General features: G+C 41.1%; 3 protein-coding genes across 5 annotated transcripts; 2 read left to right on the top strand and 1 right to left on the bottom strand.

Annotated features, from left to right (window-relative positions):
* Window positions 1-113: 113 nt before the first annotated feature.
* atp6v1ab (ATPase H+ transporting V1 subunit Ab) lies at window positions 114-5,741 on the bottom strand. Its single transcript, XM_057322839.1, has 15 exons — window positions 5,618-5,741; window positions 4,033-4,125; window positions 3,755-3,883; window positions 3,331-3,545; window positions 2,976-3,113; window positions 2,733-2,884; window positions 2,271-2,433; window positions 2,080-2,188; window positions 1,880-2,002; window positions 1,667-1,781; window positions 1,517-1,580; window positions 1,199-1,402; window positions 1,028-1,122; window positions 773-944; window positions 114-693 (listed from the first exon to the last, which is right to left on the bottom strand). Exons 2-15 carry the CDS (start codon window positions 4,112-4,114, stop codon window positions 601-603), a joined length of 1,854 nt encoding a protein of 617 aa, XP_057178822.1. The 5' UTR covers window positions 4,115-4,125; window positions 5,618-5,741; the 3' UTR covers window positions 114-600.
* naa50 (N-alpha-acetyltransferase 50, NatE catalytic subunit) lies at window positions 4,786-10,035 on the top strand. Of its 3 annotated transcripts, none has more exons than XM_057322843.1 (8): window positions 4,786-4,908; window positions 5,154-5,234; window positions 6,126-6,272; window positions 6,401-6,626; window positions 7,769-7,902; window positions 7,993-8,112; window positions 8,324-8,390; window positions 8,539-10,035. In XM_057322843.1, the coding sequence occupies exons 4-8, from the start codon at window positions 6,619-6,621 to the stop codon at window positions 8,714-8,716; spliced, it is 507 nt and encodes a 168-aa protein (XP_057178826.1). In that variant the 5' UTR covers window positions 4,786-4,908; window positions 5,154-5,234; window positions 6,126-6,272; window positions 6,401-6,618; the 3' UTR covers window positions 8,717-10,035. The 3 variants fall into 3 exon arrangements, with proteins under 3 accessions (XP_057178826.1, XP_057178823.1, XP_057178825.1); XM_057322840.1 differs by having other exon boundaries at window positions 4,790-4,908; window positions 7,766-7,902; XM_057322842.1 differs by having other exon boundaries at window positions 4,790-4,908; window positions 6,212-6,272; window positions 7,766-7,902.
* Window positions 10,036-10,347: 312 nt separating this feature from the next.
* On the top strand, window positions 10,348-19,747 carry LOC130547169 (basic helix-loop-helix domain-containing protein USF3). The gene is made up of 7 exons (XM_057322900.1): window positions 10,348-10,466; window positions 11,155-11,245; window positions 11,344-11,408; window positions 11,926-11,957; window positions 12,052-12,134; window positions 12,226-12,322; window positions 12,478-19,747. The coding sequence occupies exons 3-7, from the start codon at window positions 11,362-11,364 to the stop codon at window positions 19,260-19,262; spliced, it is 7,044 nt and encodes a 2,347-aa protein (XP_057178883.1). The 5' UTR covers window positions 10,348-10,466; window positions 11,155-11,245; window positions 11,344-11,361; the 3' UTR covers window positions 19,263-19,747.
* The last annotated feature ends 494 nt before the right edge of the window (window positions 19,748-20,241 follow it).

Below are 20,241 nucleotides of genomic sequence, written 5' to 3' on the forward strand. Positions count from 1 at the left end.
AATTTATTTAAAATGTCCTATGATTAAATTATGTAAACATTTTTATGGTTATATGAAGCATTTAACATCCACACTGACACACACATATACTGGAATTCCCAGTACTTCCAATAGTAAATTTATCAATATTTATTTTTTCGACTTAAACACATTTTCACAAGGGCAATGAAGAGGATGTGTACTCCCTCCTGAACAAATACACGGGACAATACTGCAATAAACACATCCACAACAAAAACAACCATGTTACCAAATGGAAGCAACATGACTGTTACCATTAAAGCTGTGAATATACCAGCAGTAAATATAGTGAATATCACGTCTTTCAATCTTCTGTACAGATAAAAATAGAACAATAATTACATCAAATTATATAATTACATCTAGATCTATGGAAAGGATGATCTGAAAAATATAAAGGGCAAAGAGTACACATTACACACATACACAAATGCACACACGGCTCAATGAAACACAAGTGTATGTACAACAACACAAGATAAATATAAAGCAGTGGAATGTCGACAGCAAAATGACATTGACTGGGTGTGTATATGTATGGGGAGGTTTGCGGTTTTGACAGATTTTAAGACAGGAATTTTATTCTTCCAGTGTACGGAAGGCATTCTGCATGTCCTCATGGAGCTGGGCATAGTCGGCTTTAATCTTCTCCTCACCCTCTTTGACAGGGTCCTAAAATACGGACATAAACATCTGTAAATAAACAGACTCATGTGCAACTAATATTAATATAACAGATTGAGTTATATACCTTAAATTTCATGGAGCTGATCCTGTAGAGAATTTCTCCCATGTGTTCACGGATCATGGCCCAGGTGATTTTATTGTCGCTCTGTGCGGTCGTCTCAACAGCATGACGTGCCATGTCATAGAAGGCAATCATGTTGGACAAGATACCCACCGTCTTATAAAATGGACAGAATCTGAAATGTAAATCGAGTGATTTTAGTTTATTTACACGCTTAATGTGTTTATGCGTGTCACGGTGTAAACGTTTGTTTGTTACCTGTCATAAGGTGTGTATCCATTTTGCTGCAGAAAATCATCCTTGATCAACTTGGCAACTTCAAGAGTGATCTTATCCGTCTCAGCAAGTGAGGCCTAAAAAAAAGCATTTAAAATACACGTCTCACTATTGAAGAATAACCAAAGAAGCAACGTGAACTGACACGCTCACCTTTCCCACAAGCTGCACAATCTCAGCTAAGTCCTCCTCCTCCTGGAGAATCTCTTTGGCTTTGGTTCGCAGCGGCACGAATTCGGGAAAGTGTTTGTCGTAGTACTCATCCAAAGCCCGCGTATACTTGCTGTAACTGATGAGCCAGTTCACTGAGGGAAAGTGCTTTCTCTGTGCGAGCTTTTTATCCAGACCCCAGAATACCTATAAGTGTGAAAAATGTGACAATTTCATTTTTTTATTTCTGGAAGAGAACAAATATATTAAACACTGCTATGGGGAAGCATATCAAACAGTGAGAAGGAGATATACACTTACCTGTACAATACCCAGTGTAGCAGAAGTCACCGGATCTGAGAAATCTCCACCAGGGGGCGACACACTGCAATCAAAACAACACTTCCCTGAGCATGCTGACAAAGCACACATTTTAACCCCTTAATGACTGGACAAGGCAGGTCTACTTACGCTCCGACAATGCTCACGCTGCCCTCTCTCTCCGGGTTACCAAGACATTTAACCCTTCCGGCACGCTCGTAGAAAGAGGCCAATCGCGCCCCAAGATAAGCAGGATAACCGCTATCTGTGAACGCAAACACACAGAGATTTATGTAGCTTAAGCTGTTCCTAAATCAGATACACAATAATGCAATTTCTGATTCTCGTTGGAGACACGCGTACCAGCAGGCATCTCAGCCAGACGACCGGAGATCTCTCTCAGAGCCTCTGCCCATCGTGACGTAGAATCCGCCATCATGCTCACGTTGTAACCCATGTCCCTGAAATACTCCGACAGCGTGATTCCTGAAAGTACATGAAACAGAAATTAGTGACATCATCACAACGTTTAAAGTGCAATATGATGTTTTTAGCTAACAAACCTGTGTAAATAGAAGCTTCTCTGGCAGCCACGGGCATGTTGGATGTGTTGGCAACCAAGGCCGTTCTCTTCATGATGCTCTCCACCTTACCACCGACCTCCATGGTCAGCTACAGGACAAGAGAACTGTCAATCACCTAAGCACCAAACACATTTTTGTGCTGTTGGATCAACGGCCATGTTGTTACTCACCTCGGGGAAATCTCGGAGTACTTCTGACATCTCATTACCACGTTCCCCACAGCCCACGTAGATGATGACATCACTGTTGGAGTATTTAGAGAGGGACTGAGAGATCACGGTTTTACCACAACCGAAAGCACCAGGGATTGCAGTGGTACCCCCCTGCACACACCTATAGAATGAAAGAGTGAAAGCAGACATATCATTTGAAATTGTGGACATTTACACTTAGTTCACTTATGTGTGAGTGTGACTGATTTTAGATATACAGGGTGGAAATATTTTGTAGTCATTTTCATGGGCTGTGTCTTTATAAACCAGACATTTTTAAATCAACCACACCATTTTTAATGCATATTAAATCATATCAAATTGGACATTGGCCACTACTGTACAAGTTTAAAACAAAATTAAAAAAAATTGAATACAGTATGTTAGCATGTGATTTTTAACAGCAGAAGTGTGACTCACGGAAAGAGAGCATCCAGTACCCGCTGACCCGTAAGCAAAGGATGATTGGCAGGAAGTTTCTCAGTGACGGGTCGGACCTGACGCACTGGCCACACCTGCACCATTGTATACTTCTCCTTCACCCCTTCAAACTCCAACTCCAACACCACATCCTAACAAACAAACATATACACTTTGACGTCCATCCCACAGTTATTCCAATTTCATTATTCTTTAAAGAATTCACACTGTTACGTGTCTTACCGAGACATCATAGTTGCCAGGTGGAGCTACGTATGTGACGGTTCCCCGGCTTCTTGAAGGCAACATTATTTTGTGTTTTATGAGGGAGTTTTCAAACACCATCCCATAGATATCGCCACCAGTGATGTGACTGCCAACCTGTGATGAACAAGTTGAAAATAGTTTATTTTAGCATAGTATATATTTCTATAGTATGATCATAAAGTTTTAGATATTTGTTATAATGTTAGTAAAGCATTCACTAACACCAACAATCAGTCAAGAGCTAACTTTTTATCATAACCAAGATTCTCTCTGACCCATTGACCTTGGTGCTGTGTCTTCAAGCCTTTTATGTAAATGTCTTTTCACTTACACGTAAGCTCTTGGATGGGGTGAACTCCCATTTCAGATCACGGTTAAGGGCACCAATGTTGACTCCTCTGGGAATGTAGATACTTTTTGTGAGGTCATTAATGTCTTTGAGGGGACGCTGGATACCATCAAAGATGGAACCCATGATTCCTGGTCCTAGCTCCACAGAGAGAGGTTTCCCAGTACGCAGGACAGGATCTCCGACAGACACACCGGCTGATGATAGTTTAGGAAAACTGCTGTCCTATTTAACAGGTTCTACACATGAGCATAACTGCAAGTATAGAAAGAAAGTACTATATAAATGAAAAACACAACAATTTTTTTTTTTTAATACACAAGGTCCATGTTTGTACGAATACGCTTTGATAAATATAAACAAATAAGCAAGCCATTTCAAACTTGTTTAGTGTTTAAAAGGATACAGGTCTCTTCATACACCTGAATAGTGGCCATGTCACCCTCCAGTCTTATAATTTCTCCCACAAGCTCACTGTGGCCCACTCGCACCAGCTCGTACATGGCGGCTCCTGCCATACTGGAGGCTATCACCACTACAAACACATTTAATGATTATCGTGAGCATAAAAAAAATGCAGTTACAAATCGTTACATGACATTCTAAAATTAAAACCAATATGCATTTGCTATAATATGCATAAATTTAAAATAAATTCTAAACTACATCTTAGGTCCTACTAACCAGGTCCAGACACGCCATGCACGTATCCAAACTCTCCCTCCCGCTCCTCGTCTCGGATTTTGGGCAACTTGGAGAAGTCCATTTTGAATGCGTCTAATGCAAAACAAGGTCAAAAAAGACATTTTTGGCATAAATAATATTGTTAAAATAAATCTGTCTAACAAGTAATATACATCTTCAGATGATTATATCTCTGGCCTCTTTAGAATTACCAGATAGGTCTTTTATGTATTTATTTCTCTGATATTTCCTTTTCGTATGTGTTAGTTATTGTAAGTTGTCCACTGCTGACTGTTGTATGTATCTACTCTACTGTGTAAAAAATTATCATAAAAACACCATAAGTCATTTAGGAGACATTCACAGTCACATGATCACAGCACATGACACAGGCTGTAAAAAGGAAACCATGTGAGGAAGTGAGAAAACAGACAATTGAGCAAACATGGAAAACTGGTGTTGATAACTTATTATTTATGTGTTATAGGAGCAATGTATGACATAATTTTTTTGAACTAGCACTTCCAGTCAATAAAACAGCCCCATGAACCGTAAAAAACAAGCAACCCATAAAACAAACATGAACAAAAGCATACATGGAGGAAATCTGTGTCTTTATTTCAGAAGGCTCAAGAGGAAGCATTCTAACTTCCAGGTTTTTGTGAATTTGCATCACGTGATACTCATATGACATCTGGAATAACTAAGAACGAATGGAGTCCATTTTTGATTAAATATGTTTGTTACACGAGTCACTGGACATGCGAGAAAAGAGGACACAAAACAGTTTAGTTTAGACCACAGGCAAAAATCGAATCCCGTCTATAAAAAATCTTATGGATGTGTGGCGAAGAAAAAAACAACAACAGTGGAGAGGTGCGTAGCGCGGTTCTAACATGCTGGTGTTAATTGTAAAACGAAGGACGTGTTTGTGTCTCAGAACTTCATGAGATGCCTACAAGACTACAAGATTTTGAGCATCATACGAGCTCAAGGAAAATAGCGCAAAATGCGTCAAAGCCAGGCCCCAAATATTACGTCCACAGATATGACCTTTATGAAAAAAAATACTTATACTATGAGGTATTCAATACTATTTTAAAGATTGCTGTCTTATTTAGCGCTGGATACCAAGCTACACAGAGATGCTGCATGATCACGTGATGGTGTTCATCGAATTTGACCTTTGCTGCAGATCCAACGTAAGTATCAATGGACACGGTTTTGTGTTGCAATACATTTTTAAAACATTCGCTGGCTGTTCGTTTAGTTTAGCATTTCGTTCATGGATTGTATACATAATTTAATCGAGGCATCTCTTTCTATTTGGGAACTAAAAGCAATTTATAGGAAGGGATAAATATATGCAAGTTAATGCAACACACTGTACATTACACAGTGAATCCAAATGAGCTTACATTACTATTATTACTATTAAGATCAATCATCTGGAAACGGTGGTCTGGGGATGACCAGACTGATTCTGATATCAATATTTTATTATAAATGATCAATTCAACCGATACACTGCAAAGAAACAAATGCAATCTAACAAGACAATTTCATAATTCAAGTAAATAAATACCTCAGACAACGAGACGGGCCTGTGTCCAGTTAAAGGGTCTAGAAGATCTTTTTAGTGAGATGAGACTTGAGCAATGAAAAATGTCAGCTGACTTCGCTGACGCCAGAGTCCTTCTCCCTCTGCAAACTAAACAGCGTGTACCGAAAATCTATATCGCCCCCTACTGTTTAATATAATTTTGTGCATTCTTGGCTGACAACCATTAAGAAACGTTGCAGTATATATAAAATACAGTTATGTATGCCTCGGTTTTAAGATACTTAAATATTAAAATTAAAATGTATGTTGTGTAAAACTGTCTTGTACTGTATTGCAAATTAAATGTTTCTTCTTATTATAAAAAATAAAGACAAGGACAACATTTTTGGTACAGTACCAGATATCATCCCATCACATTTCAGCACATTGTAGACCATGCACATATTTGCAAAAGCAGTTTTTCTTTGACACCCAATGGATATTTTGTCCATACGTTAATTTTTTTGTTATTATTTTAATTCTTTGCCAGTTTATTTGGGGATGGACATCTATTTCAGAACGCAAGTTTCCAAAACGTCACATCCCGTTTTTCTATTTCCTGTTACTTGTTGTCAGTGGTGAAGGTTGACAAGAAGCAGCCTCCCCGAACCGGCGTTGCCAAATCCTCAGTTATCGCGTAAGATGCACTATTTATTGATTTTAAATCGTTGGTGCTCTGTAAAGCATTTAATTCATACACAATTCTTAGAGAATTAAATAACCAACATTTTTACCTAAATGAAACGAATTTATATATTTTCTTAGGTTAAGGTCCTCAACTTGCGTTATTTGGGGTGATTTGGACTACAAGACTTGGCAACCATCGGCCACAGCACAGAGGCAAATGCGGACTGCTTAGCTCCTTTGCTAGCAACATACATGTGGAGGGGATCACATCCCAAACTCTGCCAAATTTCCCCTTTAGACTGCCAAATATCGTCAACTTCCCCTGTATCCCTCACAACAAACGTGTTTTCATCAACATGAAAGGGTGAGTAAACGCACCGAAAAGGGTCTTTTCACCACAAGTAAAGTTTTCCCCCTTTCTGTTCTCTCTTTTTTCCAGCAGGGGGGTAGTAGAGTTGGTTTAATGCTAGCTGCTAGTTCTCTACGCGCTTAATGTGCATGAGAAATTTGCGCAGCAGTTTTCACACCCATCCCTTAGTTCTTGCTTTGCATTTTCTCTCCCCCTTTCTTCAAAAACGTTTTCAAAACCAACGTGTTCTGTGTAGATGATCTAAACCCGTGCAAGCACAAATGGTACGAGTTAGGTTCGTGCCAAACTGGATCGTGTGTCGAATCTAAATCTGAAAATGTTGAGTCAGTCTCCAAGTTGCTATCTTGGTTAGCCAGCCACGCTTTTATTTCTTTGTGATACGAGGTCTCACCTTAGGGCCGCTTGTTTGGGCATTAAAGCTTGTTGTGCTCCGTTTGTTGTTTCGATTTTGTGAATATTTAACGTTAAATGTAGCAACGGATAGCCTTGACAGAAGTGATGTGGGATCTTAGCTTCGTAGCATATCTTTACAAATGACACTGTGAACACACTTCATGAGTTTATGAGAGTTTCAATTTTGGCTGATGAAGTGAGGAAAAAGATGAGTTACATTATTCAGAAGTGTCATTCATTTTAGTTTCATTTTAAATCCACAGTTTTTTCTGTCACTCACTATGTGTGGAGTGGACTGACGACATTTGTAACAAACGTCCACTTTTGGAATAGTTTCTTAAAGCTAGGGATAATGATTATTTGGAATCTTTGAAAAATTGCTTTTGTTTTTTGTTAGGGAAACAAACATCGTCAGTACACCATATTTAGTGTACGTTATATTTTCATCTGTCATCTCATCCCGCCACTGCCTGTCCGAGAGGCGGCGGTAAACACGTGACCAGCAGCTGTTCTGTCGGTGCTGTGCTTCAGCATGCTGCACTCCTATAAATACCTCCGTCCAAAACAAAAAAAAGAGTACTGTGTTTTTAAAATTACCAAATAATTTAGATGGAATTTGGAGTGTGTAGTTCTGAATTGTTTTGATATAATGCATAAAAAAACAATGTAAAAGCTCTTGACATGTGGAAAAAAGGCATCATTCAGTACACAGCTAGTTGACCGTTCTGCTTTTGTTCTAGTAGCCGGATCGAGTTGGGGGACGTTACTCCCCACAACATTAAACAATTGAAGCGTCTGAACCAAGTGATATTTCCTGTGAGCTACAATGACAAATTCTACAAAGATGTTCTGGAGGTAGGAGAGCTCGCCAAGCTAGGTAAGAATCTTCTGTATTCCTGACATTTTAAATAAGATGTCCAATTTTTAAAACGGAAATATTTCTGCTAACACAATTGAAACTTTACAGCATACTTCAACGACATTGCAGTCGGTGCCGTCTGCTGTAGAGTGGATCACTCTCAGAATCAGAAGCGACTCTACATCATGACATTGGGCTGTCTAGCACCTTACCGCAGACTTGGCATAGGTAAGTTCATGTTAATAGAACGACCACATGCATGCATTTAAATGTTCACTGCCTCCACTTAGTGTACTTCCCAAGTTCCCGACTGATGGGTGATGCATTATGATTACATAATCAGATTGTTGCTTTAGAGGGATTTACAGCAGTGATGTTTGGTTTTTGGTATTTGCACTTTTATCCTGTTACTAGTCGTTAATCTTATTTTTATTTGAAGGAACAAAAATGCTGAACCATGTGTTGAACATTTGTGAGAAGGATGGCACTTTTGACAACATTTATCTGTAAGTCTACAGACACATAAACCTTAAATATGCCTTGTTACCTAAAATGTTAAAACAATGTCCGCAGCAAACTTGGGCTCTGAATACAAATGCATTAAATTGACTAAATGTTAAAAAAAATAGATTTTCCTCCTTCCTGTTTCAACAGTCACGTGCAGATTAGCAATGAGTCTGCAATTGACTTCTACCAGAAATTTGGCTTTGAGATCATCGAGACAAAAAAGAACTATTACAAGAGGATAGAGCCAGCAGATGCACACGTTCTTCAGAAAAGCCTCCGCAGTACATGTGTGCCCCCAGCAGGAGAGCTACAGAAAGCTGACTAGGGGATGAAGAAGACTCAAACTGGTCTATTCCCCAAACGGAACTCTTAACAGATGCCCCAGGGTTGACACACTCACCACTTTCTTCAGAGGACATTTTAGACCGAAAAAAGTCAATTACATATTTGCTGCATTTATTGTGCAAAAACCTTAGTCCCCCAAAATTTGCATTTTTTTTGTTTCTTCATTTAGAGCGTTGAAATTAAATGGAGGTTTTCAAGCAGAATTCATAAGTGCTCCAAAAAGCTGCTGACTTCTTATTGATCTGACAAGGTGAAGGTTATGTTTGCAAAGCATACTGTTTGCATTTGTTTTAGATTTGTTAAAGGTAAGGGGACATAGCTTTGCTTGGACAAAACAATAGAACTAAAGAGGTAAAGTCTTTCTCAATATGACTGTTGCCGACTCAAGATGCCCTACTTGGCAGACCTTGGAGTAATCGTTTGAGTCGTCAGTCGTTGAATCAGAACACACGGAATCCTCAGAACCCGATAACCTGAGCCATCGGACACACAGCAAGGAAAACTACTGGTGGCTGAGACTTCCTGTTTTACCATACAGGCAATATGCAATGTTGGAGTGTTGCATATGATGCAATGTCTCCCTGTGATGTCAGCCGCCTCATTCTGTCTTGAGGCAAAGCCAGTGAGGAAAAGGAGCACAGAGCCCCCTCGAACAAGAGAATGGTAATACTGTTTTAGTATGGGGGAGGTTAAGGGTAGCTGTTTTTGAATGTTTTATTTTTTTCCGGCCCATTATTTAATAACCCCCATTTTTAAAATTGTGAATTGAGTCTGACTTTTTTCTGGGGTTTGTTATAATGCTGCTGGTGAGATGATTAATTGTTTCAGATAGCAAATGGGAATGACTTTTATGGGCCTTAATGGTTGTGTTGAATATGGTGAATGTGGTTCTGTAATCATTTTTAAACCACAACGTTAGAGGTTAGCACTGTTTGATGTGAAAGTTTGACTTTTCAGGATCTGAGTGTTTTTAAATTTGAACCCTACCTTCTCACTCTTGATAACACTTGCCACAGAACTAAACTAATTCTCCCACAGTGTACGTTTCAGTGATGTTCACTGATTACCACCTATTTCCCATACACTATGTGGGAGTGTTGCAGGTCAGTTATTTATACGGGACTTTAAGATCCAGATCCCAGGAAAAGGCCAGACTCAGTGCATGCCAGGGGAGACATGCCATCTTCATTGTAGTTAAAGCATGTTTTTGGTTCCTCCTTTCTTTGGAAAATTTTATCTTTTTCTGGAGCTCTATATTGTATGACTTTTAAACCTCTAAATAAAAAAAGACTATTTGCATTATTCGTGTTGTCTTATTTCAGACATCAACGTTATTCTGTATGCGTTACTTGACAGAGAAGAAACTTTGGGATTTTAGTGTTTGGTCTGTTCATGGCGATACTGTTGTTTTATGCAGGTTTTTAAAAATAATTTTGAGTAGAATGACAACGAGCCCCAACACTAACAACAACAACAACTGACAATTTTCACGCGTCTCCTGCCTTATGCGCGTTTCTTGATGACCGCATGAACTGTAACACCCCTTCAGCTCGAACTCGTGTTCTGATTGGATGGAATTCCGTTTGTCTTCACGGTTATTGGTCAATACGGAAATCCCGCCTTATTATTTTGTGACTGGCAGCCTTATGCTAGGTTAGATATGGAGCAAATTGTTTAGGATCAAGAAAGTTTTGACGGGAATATCACATCAGATAATGGATAAGCAGAAGGTAAGTCCTGCGTAAGTGACAGACTCGGTGACAAATCGTGGTAAAGAGGATCGTAATGCAGTTTGTTGCACAGTAATCGAAAACCAAGGCGAGTAGTTGCTCTCGTGTTAGCTCACTGCCAGTTAACCACTAAAGCCATCTTCTAACCTTATGGACATTGCGAATAAGACACTTAACGTACTAGTTGGTCTGATGAGTGTGCAATTTTGTTGCTTTTTGTTGCATTAAATTGCTGTATTATGGCTCAGACAGACACAGGCTGTCATCTAGCGTTACAGTAAATGTGTCTAACAAGAGCTAACAGGCTAATTCTGCTAGCGAAGTGTGTTTAGGTGTTAAAGAGATGTTAACTTATGCTAGTAGTGATGACAGCTAGGACTACGTGTGTCTTTTTGGTGTTACATTTATATGTTTTTGGATTGCATTTAATAAAGAAGTTGGGTGCGATCTGTACTTTATCTGTGTGTTAACGATTGACATGTCAACGTGACTACTTGTCACTGTTTTAAATATAGGCTAATAGGTGCAATGCTCATGTTTTCCTCAATTGCAAGCTAAAACACATTGCCAATAACAAGGTGCAATATGTATATGGGAACAGCATTGGTAAAATATCTTTACGTTCTGCGAAAGCATGATTTCTTTACCATGTAAATGGTGTACTAATGTTATCCCCTCTTTGCTTCAGCTGTTTATGAGGACTAGTGGTGCCTGTATCTATGGTCTCCAACATTGCTGAGCTCACACACACATGATAGCTGAATGCTTAGTGCTGGAAGGTAATGCTGTGTTTAACCCTCGAACCACATCATATTGCTTTGCATATTCTGCATATATTATTTTCTAATCAGAATTTGTTATGATTTGGTATTAACAGGCTATAGAGTGTGCCGGGATGCCAGAGGTAGTACAGAATCAGACAAACACCCCCAAACCGCCACGGTACTGATCCTGCTTAAATAATCTGTTTCAATGTGACAGTTGTTGTTTTTGAAGCAGTTTCATTTTACAATCCTTGTACTTGATTTAATTTGAAGAAAATTCTGGTGCCCATAGGGCAGTGGTTCTCAAACTTTTTCGTTGTAAGCCCCCCTTTGTGTAGTGTGCATTGCTTTGCTGACCCCCAAATAAAGACTTAGAATCTTAAACTTAGAATTTTAATTAAACCACAAATATATTCCATTATACAATGCTGGAACATCAATTCTTTTGGTTGGTGGTCTTACTTTTGGTTTCCATAAAATCTACGATAAATGTCTATATTTCATAAAATGCCACAAAATCTGTGGCCCCCCTGGATCCATCTTTGGGCCCCCAGTTGGAGAACCACTGCCATAGGGTATATTCAATTTACATAACTGCCATAATTAATCAACTTTGCAAGAATAAGCATGGTATTGTCTAGTTGCTTTTGAGCTTAAGTTTTGTACTGTTCATTTATTTTACTGTGAAATGTTAGGCGGAAGAAAAACAAGGAGATTCATAATGCAGGTGAGAAAGTACATATAATACAAAGCATTGTACTGTAATATATTTTATTAATTGCTGTATTTTTAAATCATCTTCCATATTCTCTCTTTTTAAGTGGAAAGGCATCGTAAAGAAAAAATAAATACTGGCATTAATCGGATCGGGGACCTTTTGCCTTGTTCTCAGGCCTTGAAGCAGGTAATACTTGTAATAAAGATAAGAAATAAGCACAGTTTTGGTGATTTATTTATGTTCCTAAAGTTTTCTGAATAATGTCTTCTGGTCACAGAGTAAGAATATGATTTTAGCTGAGGCTTTTCGCTACATCAGTGAACTAAAGCGACAAAATGATGAAATGCTGCTGAATGGTGCAGAAGAAGTCCAAGGTGAGCCATGCTATCTTTACAGTAAAACCTTTGCGGATGCGTTATTAACATTTTCATATTTCTACTGGGAATATAGTTTTATTAAGTTTCATATTAGATGAAACGCCTGCAAAACTTCAGTATTCATTTTGATTTTCATGTTAATTGTCTTGCAGCGGAGGAGATTAAGCATTTACGGTGCCAGCTGGAAGACCTGCGCAAAGAAAGTGCACATTATATTGAGCTCCTCAAAGCTAATGGGATAAATTTCCTGGATGATCCCACCATTCACTGGAAAGGGAAGCAGCGTTGTGCAAAAGTAGCCAAAGTAACTCCAACTCACTTGACAAATGGAATAATTGTGTACTCCGATGGGAACAATTCATGTCCTACAAGCAAAGATTCGATTCCATTAAATCCAGCTTCTCATCTTGATAAACAACCAACAAATGCTGTAACAGTCCAACCATCATGCAGTATTGCTTTGGGTACAAGCCAGAGTGTTGGTATTACAAATGGAGCACCAGTAAACAAAGTTGTCATTTCCTCTGCTTCTTCACACATACCTGTAGCAACTCTTATTCCTGCAGTGTCCAAGCCATGTCTAACAGTTGTGGAACAATATTCTCCTCTCGCACCAACTACTCCAAGATTGAACCCATCTATGAATTATGTTACTGTTCAAGGTCTATGTTCCCAGTCTGCTGTCACCACCCCGCTCCCTCCACAACGTCAGCCAGATAACCCAACCCCTAGTCTCACTTCTACTACCAGTCCAGCCATACCTCTCAGACTTCAGCCTATGCCTAGCCTGTCTTCACTGCCTCAAGTTGTGATCAGTAACTCTGTGGTTCCTGCTGCTGCTGTTGCCACCGCTGTACTCTCACAGAATTCTCAAGTTCAAACTGTTAGTACTATACTACCAGCAAGCTCTACCCTTCTTAGAACAAGTGCAACAAGCAGCACCCAGACTACATGGACAACACTACAGCTTGCAGGAAATACAGTGCAACCTGTTTCTCAGGCATTGGTCAAAGATTGTGCCAGCAATTCAAATAATCTTCAGCAACCATCTGTATGTTCAGTGGGGACAAAATACCTTGGGGAGCCTACTTCTTTCCAATTCCAACCACAGATTCCTATGCAAGTGCAGGCCCCAACACAATCACACATTCCAGTTCAGTCATCTGGTCCAAGACCGCCTCGGATATATTCAGCAGTTGTACCACAGTCTTCACTTTTGTCAGCACCAACCATTCCATCCCAAGCTTTAGTGCTCCAGCAACCATCTGTTGAATTACAGTCAGCCCAGTTGGCTCATACACAACCAGCTGTTCGGACTCAACCTGCATTATTACCAAGACCTCAACATAACTCTAACACCACCATACAACCTAAACCTCCAGTTCAGTCTGCTATGCCATCTCAGCCATCTTCACAGCCTACACTAGTACCCCATGTCCAGTCTGCCGTTGTGCCTCAACTGCATCTCAGTGTGGTGCCTCAAGCTCAGCCAATCATAAATCCACCAACCCAGCCTGCCCTTGTGCCTCAGCCTCAAGCTGCTACACTGCCAGTGTTACAGACAATGCAGGTATTGCAGGTGAATTCGGATGAAACACCAGTTGCTGTGAGCTCATCCCCTCAAAATAACTCGCATGTTGTTATTCTGCAACAGGGAAGTTCGTGTCCAGCACCACAGGTTCTTAGAGAGGAGAGCCAGCCACCCTGCCAGCACATAGTCATAATTCAGGCACCCACTCTGACACCTACACCACAAAGTCATCACACTGCCATTGTGTCAACTGCATCCCCAACTTTATCTGGTCAAATGTCCACCTCAAATACTAACTGTACAATCAGCATGCAGGCAGCTGGGGCAAAGCAGTTGGTAAACATTCTCCCACGGCCCTCAACACAATTGCAAGCACCTCAAACTATCACTGTGAATGGACAAGTATATGTTTTGCAACCGACAAAGTCACAGGATAAGGGCAGTTCTCAGTCTGGTCAATGTGTGACTCAAGTTCTTCAACCTGCTTGTGAGGAATCCACCTCAAATATGGCCATGAATTGTTTGGGTGCTTTGACCAGCCTTAGTCATAGCATTTCAAAAGTTTCAAGTCAAAGCAATTTGCAAATATACACCATCACTCCACCTTCTTACACTACTGTGCAACCTGCTCTTCCAGTGTGCGGTTCAGATGTCACCCCTTGTGGTGAAACTGTTCTTTCCCCCTCTGTTCCTGTACCTTCAAATGCTGCTGGCAGTGCGGTGAAAATCCTGCCAAAGAAAAGTAGTCTGACCTCTGGAAACCAAACCAGACAAAGCTCAGTCAGGAGAACCAGATTAGTTAAGCGAAAAGAACGTGGACAGAGTATGCGTAGAATTGCTGCAAAGAGTAAAGCATGTGTTGCAAATACTACTAATTCAAATAATTTGGGTAAAGATACAGTTAGTCAGGATATGAATACCCCTAACAGTGTTAGTTCAACAAGTAGTGGTTCTGCAGTCATTAGTGTCAGTTCCTCAAGTGAAAAATCAAAAGAGAGTTCGGTCTTGCCTTCAGAGAGTGGATCAGTTGTTAAGCCCTCAACGTCTGATGGAGATACTTCAAAGACTGCAGCAAAATCTGTAGACATTGTCCCCTTGTGTAACAGTGTAATGGTTAGTAGTGTTAGTTCACCAACAAGTTCTACTCAAGGTAGCGTAGTTGTTACCACAAATTATGACAGGTTCAGTAAGGAAATATTGACTCCAGATAGCGGTCCCAATCCTAATAGCTCAGCTGTCAGTGTTGCCCTCTCTTCACAATGTAATACTGTGGATACAGTTGCAGCTTCACTTGCCACATCAAAAGTTCATGTTAACTCCTCATGCAGTGTGACATTTTGTAGTGAAACCGCCAGTCAAAATAAAGAAATTGCCAGCAATGTTTGCACCAGTAATAAAAGCAGATCAACAGAATTGGCGCCCAGTTTAGCGAATAGACCTACTCCACAAACCAATGTAAGTTCTACCCAAACCAATTCAATAGTCAAGTCTGTACATTTTGCACCTTCCCAGCCCCCACTATCAGGTGAAATGTGCACATCCAATAGACGGTTAGACACTCGTGCTGTATCAGCCAGCGAACCAATGGTTTGCATCATGCCAAGTCAGAGTATTTCACAAATTCAAGCTAAGCCCACTGGGGAACAGTTGACTGGCTCTCCTCAATTTCAAACATCATGTAATGTGCCCTCAACTTCTGGTTCTAACCCTAACACCTCTTTGTCAACTCAACCTGTTCAGCTTCCAGAGACTTCTAGGATTTCAGATCCATTCAAGTCCCTAAAACAGACATCTGCAATGAATACATCAATGGCAACCATTCGTGGAACTGGTACAGTTTTCAAGTTGCCTGACTCTAATATAAACAAACAACCTGGCAAGGATGGACAATCTAATGGTGTCACAGAGAAGGTTGTGACAGAAGTAGGTGCCTTTGCTCAAAAAGAGATGGTTGCTCCACAGCAGGAATGTGCATTGGAAAATGACTCATTTGGGCCCCCACTAGGATCCAGTAGACAGACTGATTCACCCCTGGCAGGAGGTTCAGGTGGCAGAGGGTTTTCTGTTGCTTCACTGCTTCCAGCAGGCCACAACATCAGTGCCTCTTCAAGCACATTCGGTTCATTCTCTTTTACCTCTGAGCAGGCAGAAATATTAGCAATGGCTGCGAGAGCCATATTTGAACAGGAGAGCCCAGGCAAAAGGACTGCTATTTGCAATGATAACCCAACAATTACTGCTGCCACCGGGTGGGACCTTCCAAAAATGCTGCCAACCCCTTCTGCCAAGGAGCGCGTTAATGACCACCAGGTGAAATTGACAGAGCAGCCTGATTTACCCATGTCAAAAACATCATCTCAGGTTTCTGGACGAGGTGCTGCAATTGAGCCATTGGTCAGTGGCACCACTGGCATCAGGCATTCACAGAGCATAGCTTACTCACAGTCTCAGCCTAGTACTGTCACCAGTCTTAATGTTAACAACCTCATCAGACCAAACTCTAGCCAACCTTATCCAGGATCTCCTAATCTTGCACATCAGGTTCCTGTTCCATCATCAGGGAGTTCTGCCATTATGGTGTCTCAGTCTTCCTCTCAAGTTCCCCCAACCTGTTCTGCCCTATCACAACTTAATGAATATGCACCTTTGAAGAATGCCTTGTTGCGAACCCATGTTGGTGTAGGAATGTCAAAAAGGTCTGCCCAAGATGACCTTATTCTTCCAAATAAGCGTTCAAAGCCGTGTCCACCAGGGAATGTTTCAAGAGTAGATATTAAAGCTACAGATCATGTCCAAATGATGGTTAGTCAGATGCCCTCAAGTACTTCTGCAATTATGACAAGGAATCACTCAGATGGTGTTGGGCCTCTCTTTTCTGGTAATACTTTGATGAGCACTATTCTTCGACCTACTGAAGGGCACTGCTCCACTCTGGTGCCAACACATGAACAGACTCAGCCAAGTGTGGTGCACCTACAGCAAGGGCATGTGCAACATAACGCTTCACAGTCTGGACAAAACATGGGTGGAAACCCCTATCTCAAACATCAACAACAGCAAGAACAAAGGCACCTTTATCAGCTACAGCATCACCTGACGCAACCAGAATCTCAGATCCATGGTATTCATCAAAGGACCTTGCTGCAAGACCAGCACGTGCACAAAAAGAGAGGAGTAGTGCGTGGTGGCCAGACAGGACAGGTTAATTTGCAGAAGCAACACCATTTGGAAAAGACTGGTGTGCAGCAGCAGCAACATCAACAACAACAGCCTCCCCAGCAACACCAACAACAACAGCCTCCCCAGCAGCACCAACAACAACAGCCTCCCCAGCAGCACCAACAACAGCATCAGCAGCAACAATCTCAACAGCATCAGCAACAACAGCAGCAGCAGCAGCACCATCAACAGCAACAAAAAGCACAACAGATTCAACAGCAGCAACAGTCACACCAACAGCAGCAAATGCCACCACAGAATTCACATTCACGCCATCAGCATCTTCAGCAGCAAATTCAGCAGCAGCACTTTGGGTCTAGACAAGAGAAAAATTGTGAGGCACAACAGGCAGGTCAAAGGGGACATCAAAACCAACATTTGGGTCAGCCCGAGCGTACACCTGCTCAGGATCATGGAGCTATGCAAAGACTAATGGGATCTCGTTCAATGGAGCTGCAGTTGACCTCCCAGGCTAGCAATTCTGTTTCTCGCTCCTCAGATCTTGCTTGCACTCCCTCACGTCAGGAGCGTCACCGTCTCTCTAGTTATTCAGCAGAGGCTCTTATAGGGAAAACTCCTGCTACAGGTGAACAGCGTATGGGGGTGCATCTGCAAGCACCTCGAAACACACAGGACCAGTCGGAATTACGAGGCTATGTAGACTCATCACGTGGTAAAGGAAATATTAATCATAATTCTCAGAATAGGCTACCCCCTGACCATGCCAATACCCCAGACACACAGAGAATACATGAGTGTGGACCTTTCAAGGCTCTGCTTAGTGGGCATCAACTGAGTAACTTTGAAGTCCAAGTGTCTCGAAGTGGTGACATGTCCAGCAAGTCTGTACCCCAAATTCAGAGAGGTCCTCAGTCCCAAGCAGGATTCAGAATGGGTGCCGGACCCACGGGAGATGGACGTGCACGTGGAACGTATTCAGGTCCACATCCTGCTGCTCAAGGCTTGCACATTGGAGCAGGCTTAACACGAGATCAAGATGGATGTCACCAAAGCTTTATGCAAAGTCTTTTGGCACCACATATTCCTGAGCAAACTGGGCATCAAAGATCAGCACAGGGTTGTACCCCAGCGAGTATAGACTATAACTGTGTTCCTGGGACGTCTGCTGCAGAGCTTCAAGCTAAATCTTCTAGTCCCAATTTACACCTTGCACAGAAATCTGCTCCCATACGTTTAGGAGACAATAACAAAGGCCACCTTTCTCAAGTCAGTGGGAATTTGCATGGTCCACCTGTAAGAGCAGGTCCACCCCACCCCCCAACACCACACAGCAGTTCAGACACAGGACGTACTCAAGGCTCTGCCAGGTCGCTCTCGGCTATTAGTCAGCGCCCCCATCACATTGGACCAGATCCACAAAGCACAAAGATCCGTCCAGGAGATCGACCTCGGTCGAGCAACTTGAGACCTGGAAATCCCTTTGAATCAGAAAGCTCACTGCCTCTTCCATCAGGTGGAGGTGTGCTCATTGGTCGTACCCAAACAGGAAGCGAAGCAAGACGAAGTACCATTGTACGTTTTATGGCAGACGGTGCACAGGTCAGTGGTGAAAACAATTTGGTGTCTGAACAACATCTCACCCAGAATTTTGGTTTTCCCTTTATTGCTGAAGGAGGAATGAACCCGCCACCTCCTATTAATGCCAATGCATCTTTCATCCCACCCGTCACACAGCCCAGTGCTTCTCGCACCCCAGCCCTCCTTCCTGTGGAACCCCAGAACACTCTGCCTTCATTTTATCCCTCATATTCCCCTGCTCATCCAAGCCTTCCGAGTGAGATTCCCTTACAGTATTTCCCCAACCAGATGTTTACAAGCCCAAGCACTGACAAGAGCGCCACTGCACCTCTTAACAATCGCTTTGGTTCAATTCTTTCTCCCCCCAGACCAGTCGGCTTTGCACAGGCTAGCTTCCCTCTTCTTACAGATATAACACCAATGTCAATTGCGAACTCATCAGGCATCACACCTCATTTATCTAACTTCAACTTGACTTCATTGTTTCCTGAAATTGCCACAGCAATGCCTCCGGATGGCTCCTCCATGCCAATGTCTCCATTGTTATCTCTTGCAAACACTACTTCCTCAGACTCAAATAAACAATCAAATCGCCCAGCCCACAACATCAGACATATCTTGGGACATGATGGGACCTCTGCTGTCTAAGTCTACAGCATTTAGAAATACTTAGACTGCTTTTAAGAAATGATGATGTTCTTAAAAAATCAAGTATGATCTTAGCTTCCATGTCAGCATCACTCTTGAACTACTGGGACAAAAACATCAAATTGTTACTGGTTGTCTGTTGGCTTTTGGTTAGTTAACTTGGGTTTTATTGCGCAACATCTTGTACAAATTGTCCAGGTTATTTTTCTTAGAAAAGACCTTCCTTATTTAATAGAACATAATTGTAACTTCTTTTAATGTGATGCGACAAAAGTGAATGGGTAATAAATTCCACAGCAAAAAAGGTTATAACTTTGCATTTGATGCAAATTTAAATATTTCTGTCTGTTTTGTAAATTATTTGTTTCTTCAAATGTTAACATTTTTTTCTTCTGCAAAACATAATTCCAAAAGAACTTTTACTTATTTATGAAAATGCTTGCATTGTCTGTAAATATTTGTAAAAATAATAAAGTTTCTATCTATCTAGTAAGGCTTTTTGCCAAGACTCGTTTTAGCTTGTTTTAGCACGTTAATTCCACCAGATGTCAGTACCTTTCAAATGCAGTTTTTTTCGCTCTGCTTAAAGTCTGTGCTAAACTGTTTCTAAGTCAAAAACTTTTTTTTGAGAAAGACTTCACTCAATAATCACTCTTTTTTCATGCAGTTGGGTCAGGTAGAGTAAGTCGTAAGGGGTGTTATTAGGGATAGTTCACCTGAAAATGAAAATTCTTGTCATTTCTAACCTGTATGACAGATTATTCTGCAGAACACAAAAGAAAATTTGAAGAATGTTGGTAACTAAACAAGAGGAACCGATTCACTTATATTGTATGGAAGCAAAACCAATGCGAGTGAATGAGTATTGCCGTTGTTCAGTTACCAACATTCTTCAAAATATATTTTGTATTCTGCAGAATAATCAAAGTCATACAGGTTAGAAATGACAAGAATTTTCATTTTTGGGTGAACTATCCCT

The sequence above is a fragment of the Triplophysa rosa genome, linkage group LG23 (assembly GCF_024868665.1).
Source record: "Triplophysa rosa linkage group LG23, Trosa_1v2, whole genome shotgun sequence".
In the NCBI taxonomy this organism is placed as follows: Eukaryota; Metazoa; Chordata; class Actinopteri; order Cypriniformes; family Nemacheilidae; genus Triplophysa; species Triplophysa rosa.

What these genes read in the sequence shown, in the direction of transcription:
- naa50 (XM_057322840.1), top strand. An exon ending in TTACCGCAGACTTGGCATAG is followed by an intron (nt 8,113 to 8,323) that starts GTAAGTTCATGT and finishes TTTTATTTGAAG; the next exon opens with GAACAAAAATGCTGAACCAT. An exon ending in ACTTTTGACAACATTTATCT is followed by an intron (nt 8,391 to 8,538) that starts GTAAGTCTACAG and finishes CTGTTTCAACAG; the next exon opens with TCACGTGCAGATTAGCAATG.
- atp6v1ab (XM_057322839.1), bottom strand. Translation starts at nt 4,114, where the DNA reads ATGGACTTCTCCAAGTTGCCCAAAATCCGAGACGAGGAGCGGGAGGGA. An exon ending in TACTCCGAGATTTCCCCGAG is followed by an intron (nt 2,189 to 2,270) that starts GTGAGTAACAAC and finishes CTTGTCCTGTAG; the next exon opens with CTGACCATGGAGGTCGGTGG. An exon ending in CTACACTGGGTATTGTACAG is followed by an intron (nt 1,403 to 1,516) that starts GTAAGTGTATAT and finishes TCACACTTATAG; the next exon opens with GTATTCTGGGGTCTGGATAA.
- LOC130547169 (XM_057322900.1), top strand. Translation starts at nt 11,362, where the DNA reads ATGCCAGAGGTAGTACAGAATCAGACAAACACCCCCAAACCGCCACG. An exon ending in AACACCCCCAAACCGCCACG is followed by an intron (nt 11,409 to 11,925) that starts GTACTGATCCTG and finishes GTGAAATGTTAG; the next exon opens with GCGGAAGAAAAACAAGGAGA. An exon ending in TGGTGCAGAAGAAGTCCAAG is followed by an intron (nt 12,323 to 12,477) that starts GTGAGCCATGCT and finishes ATTGTCTTGCAG; the next exon opens with CGGAGGAGATTAAGCATTTA.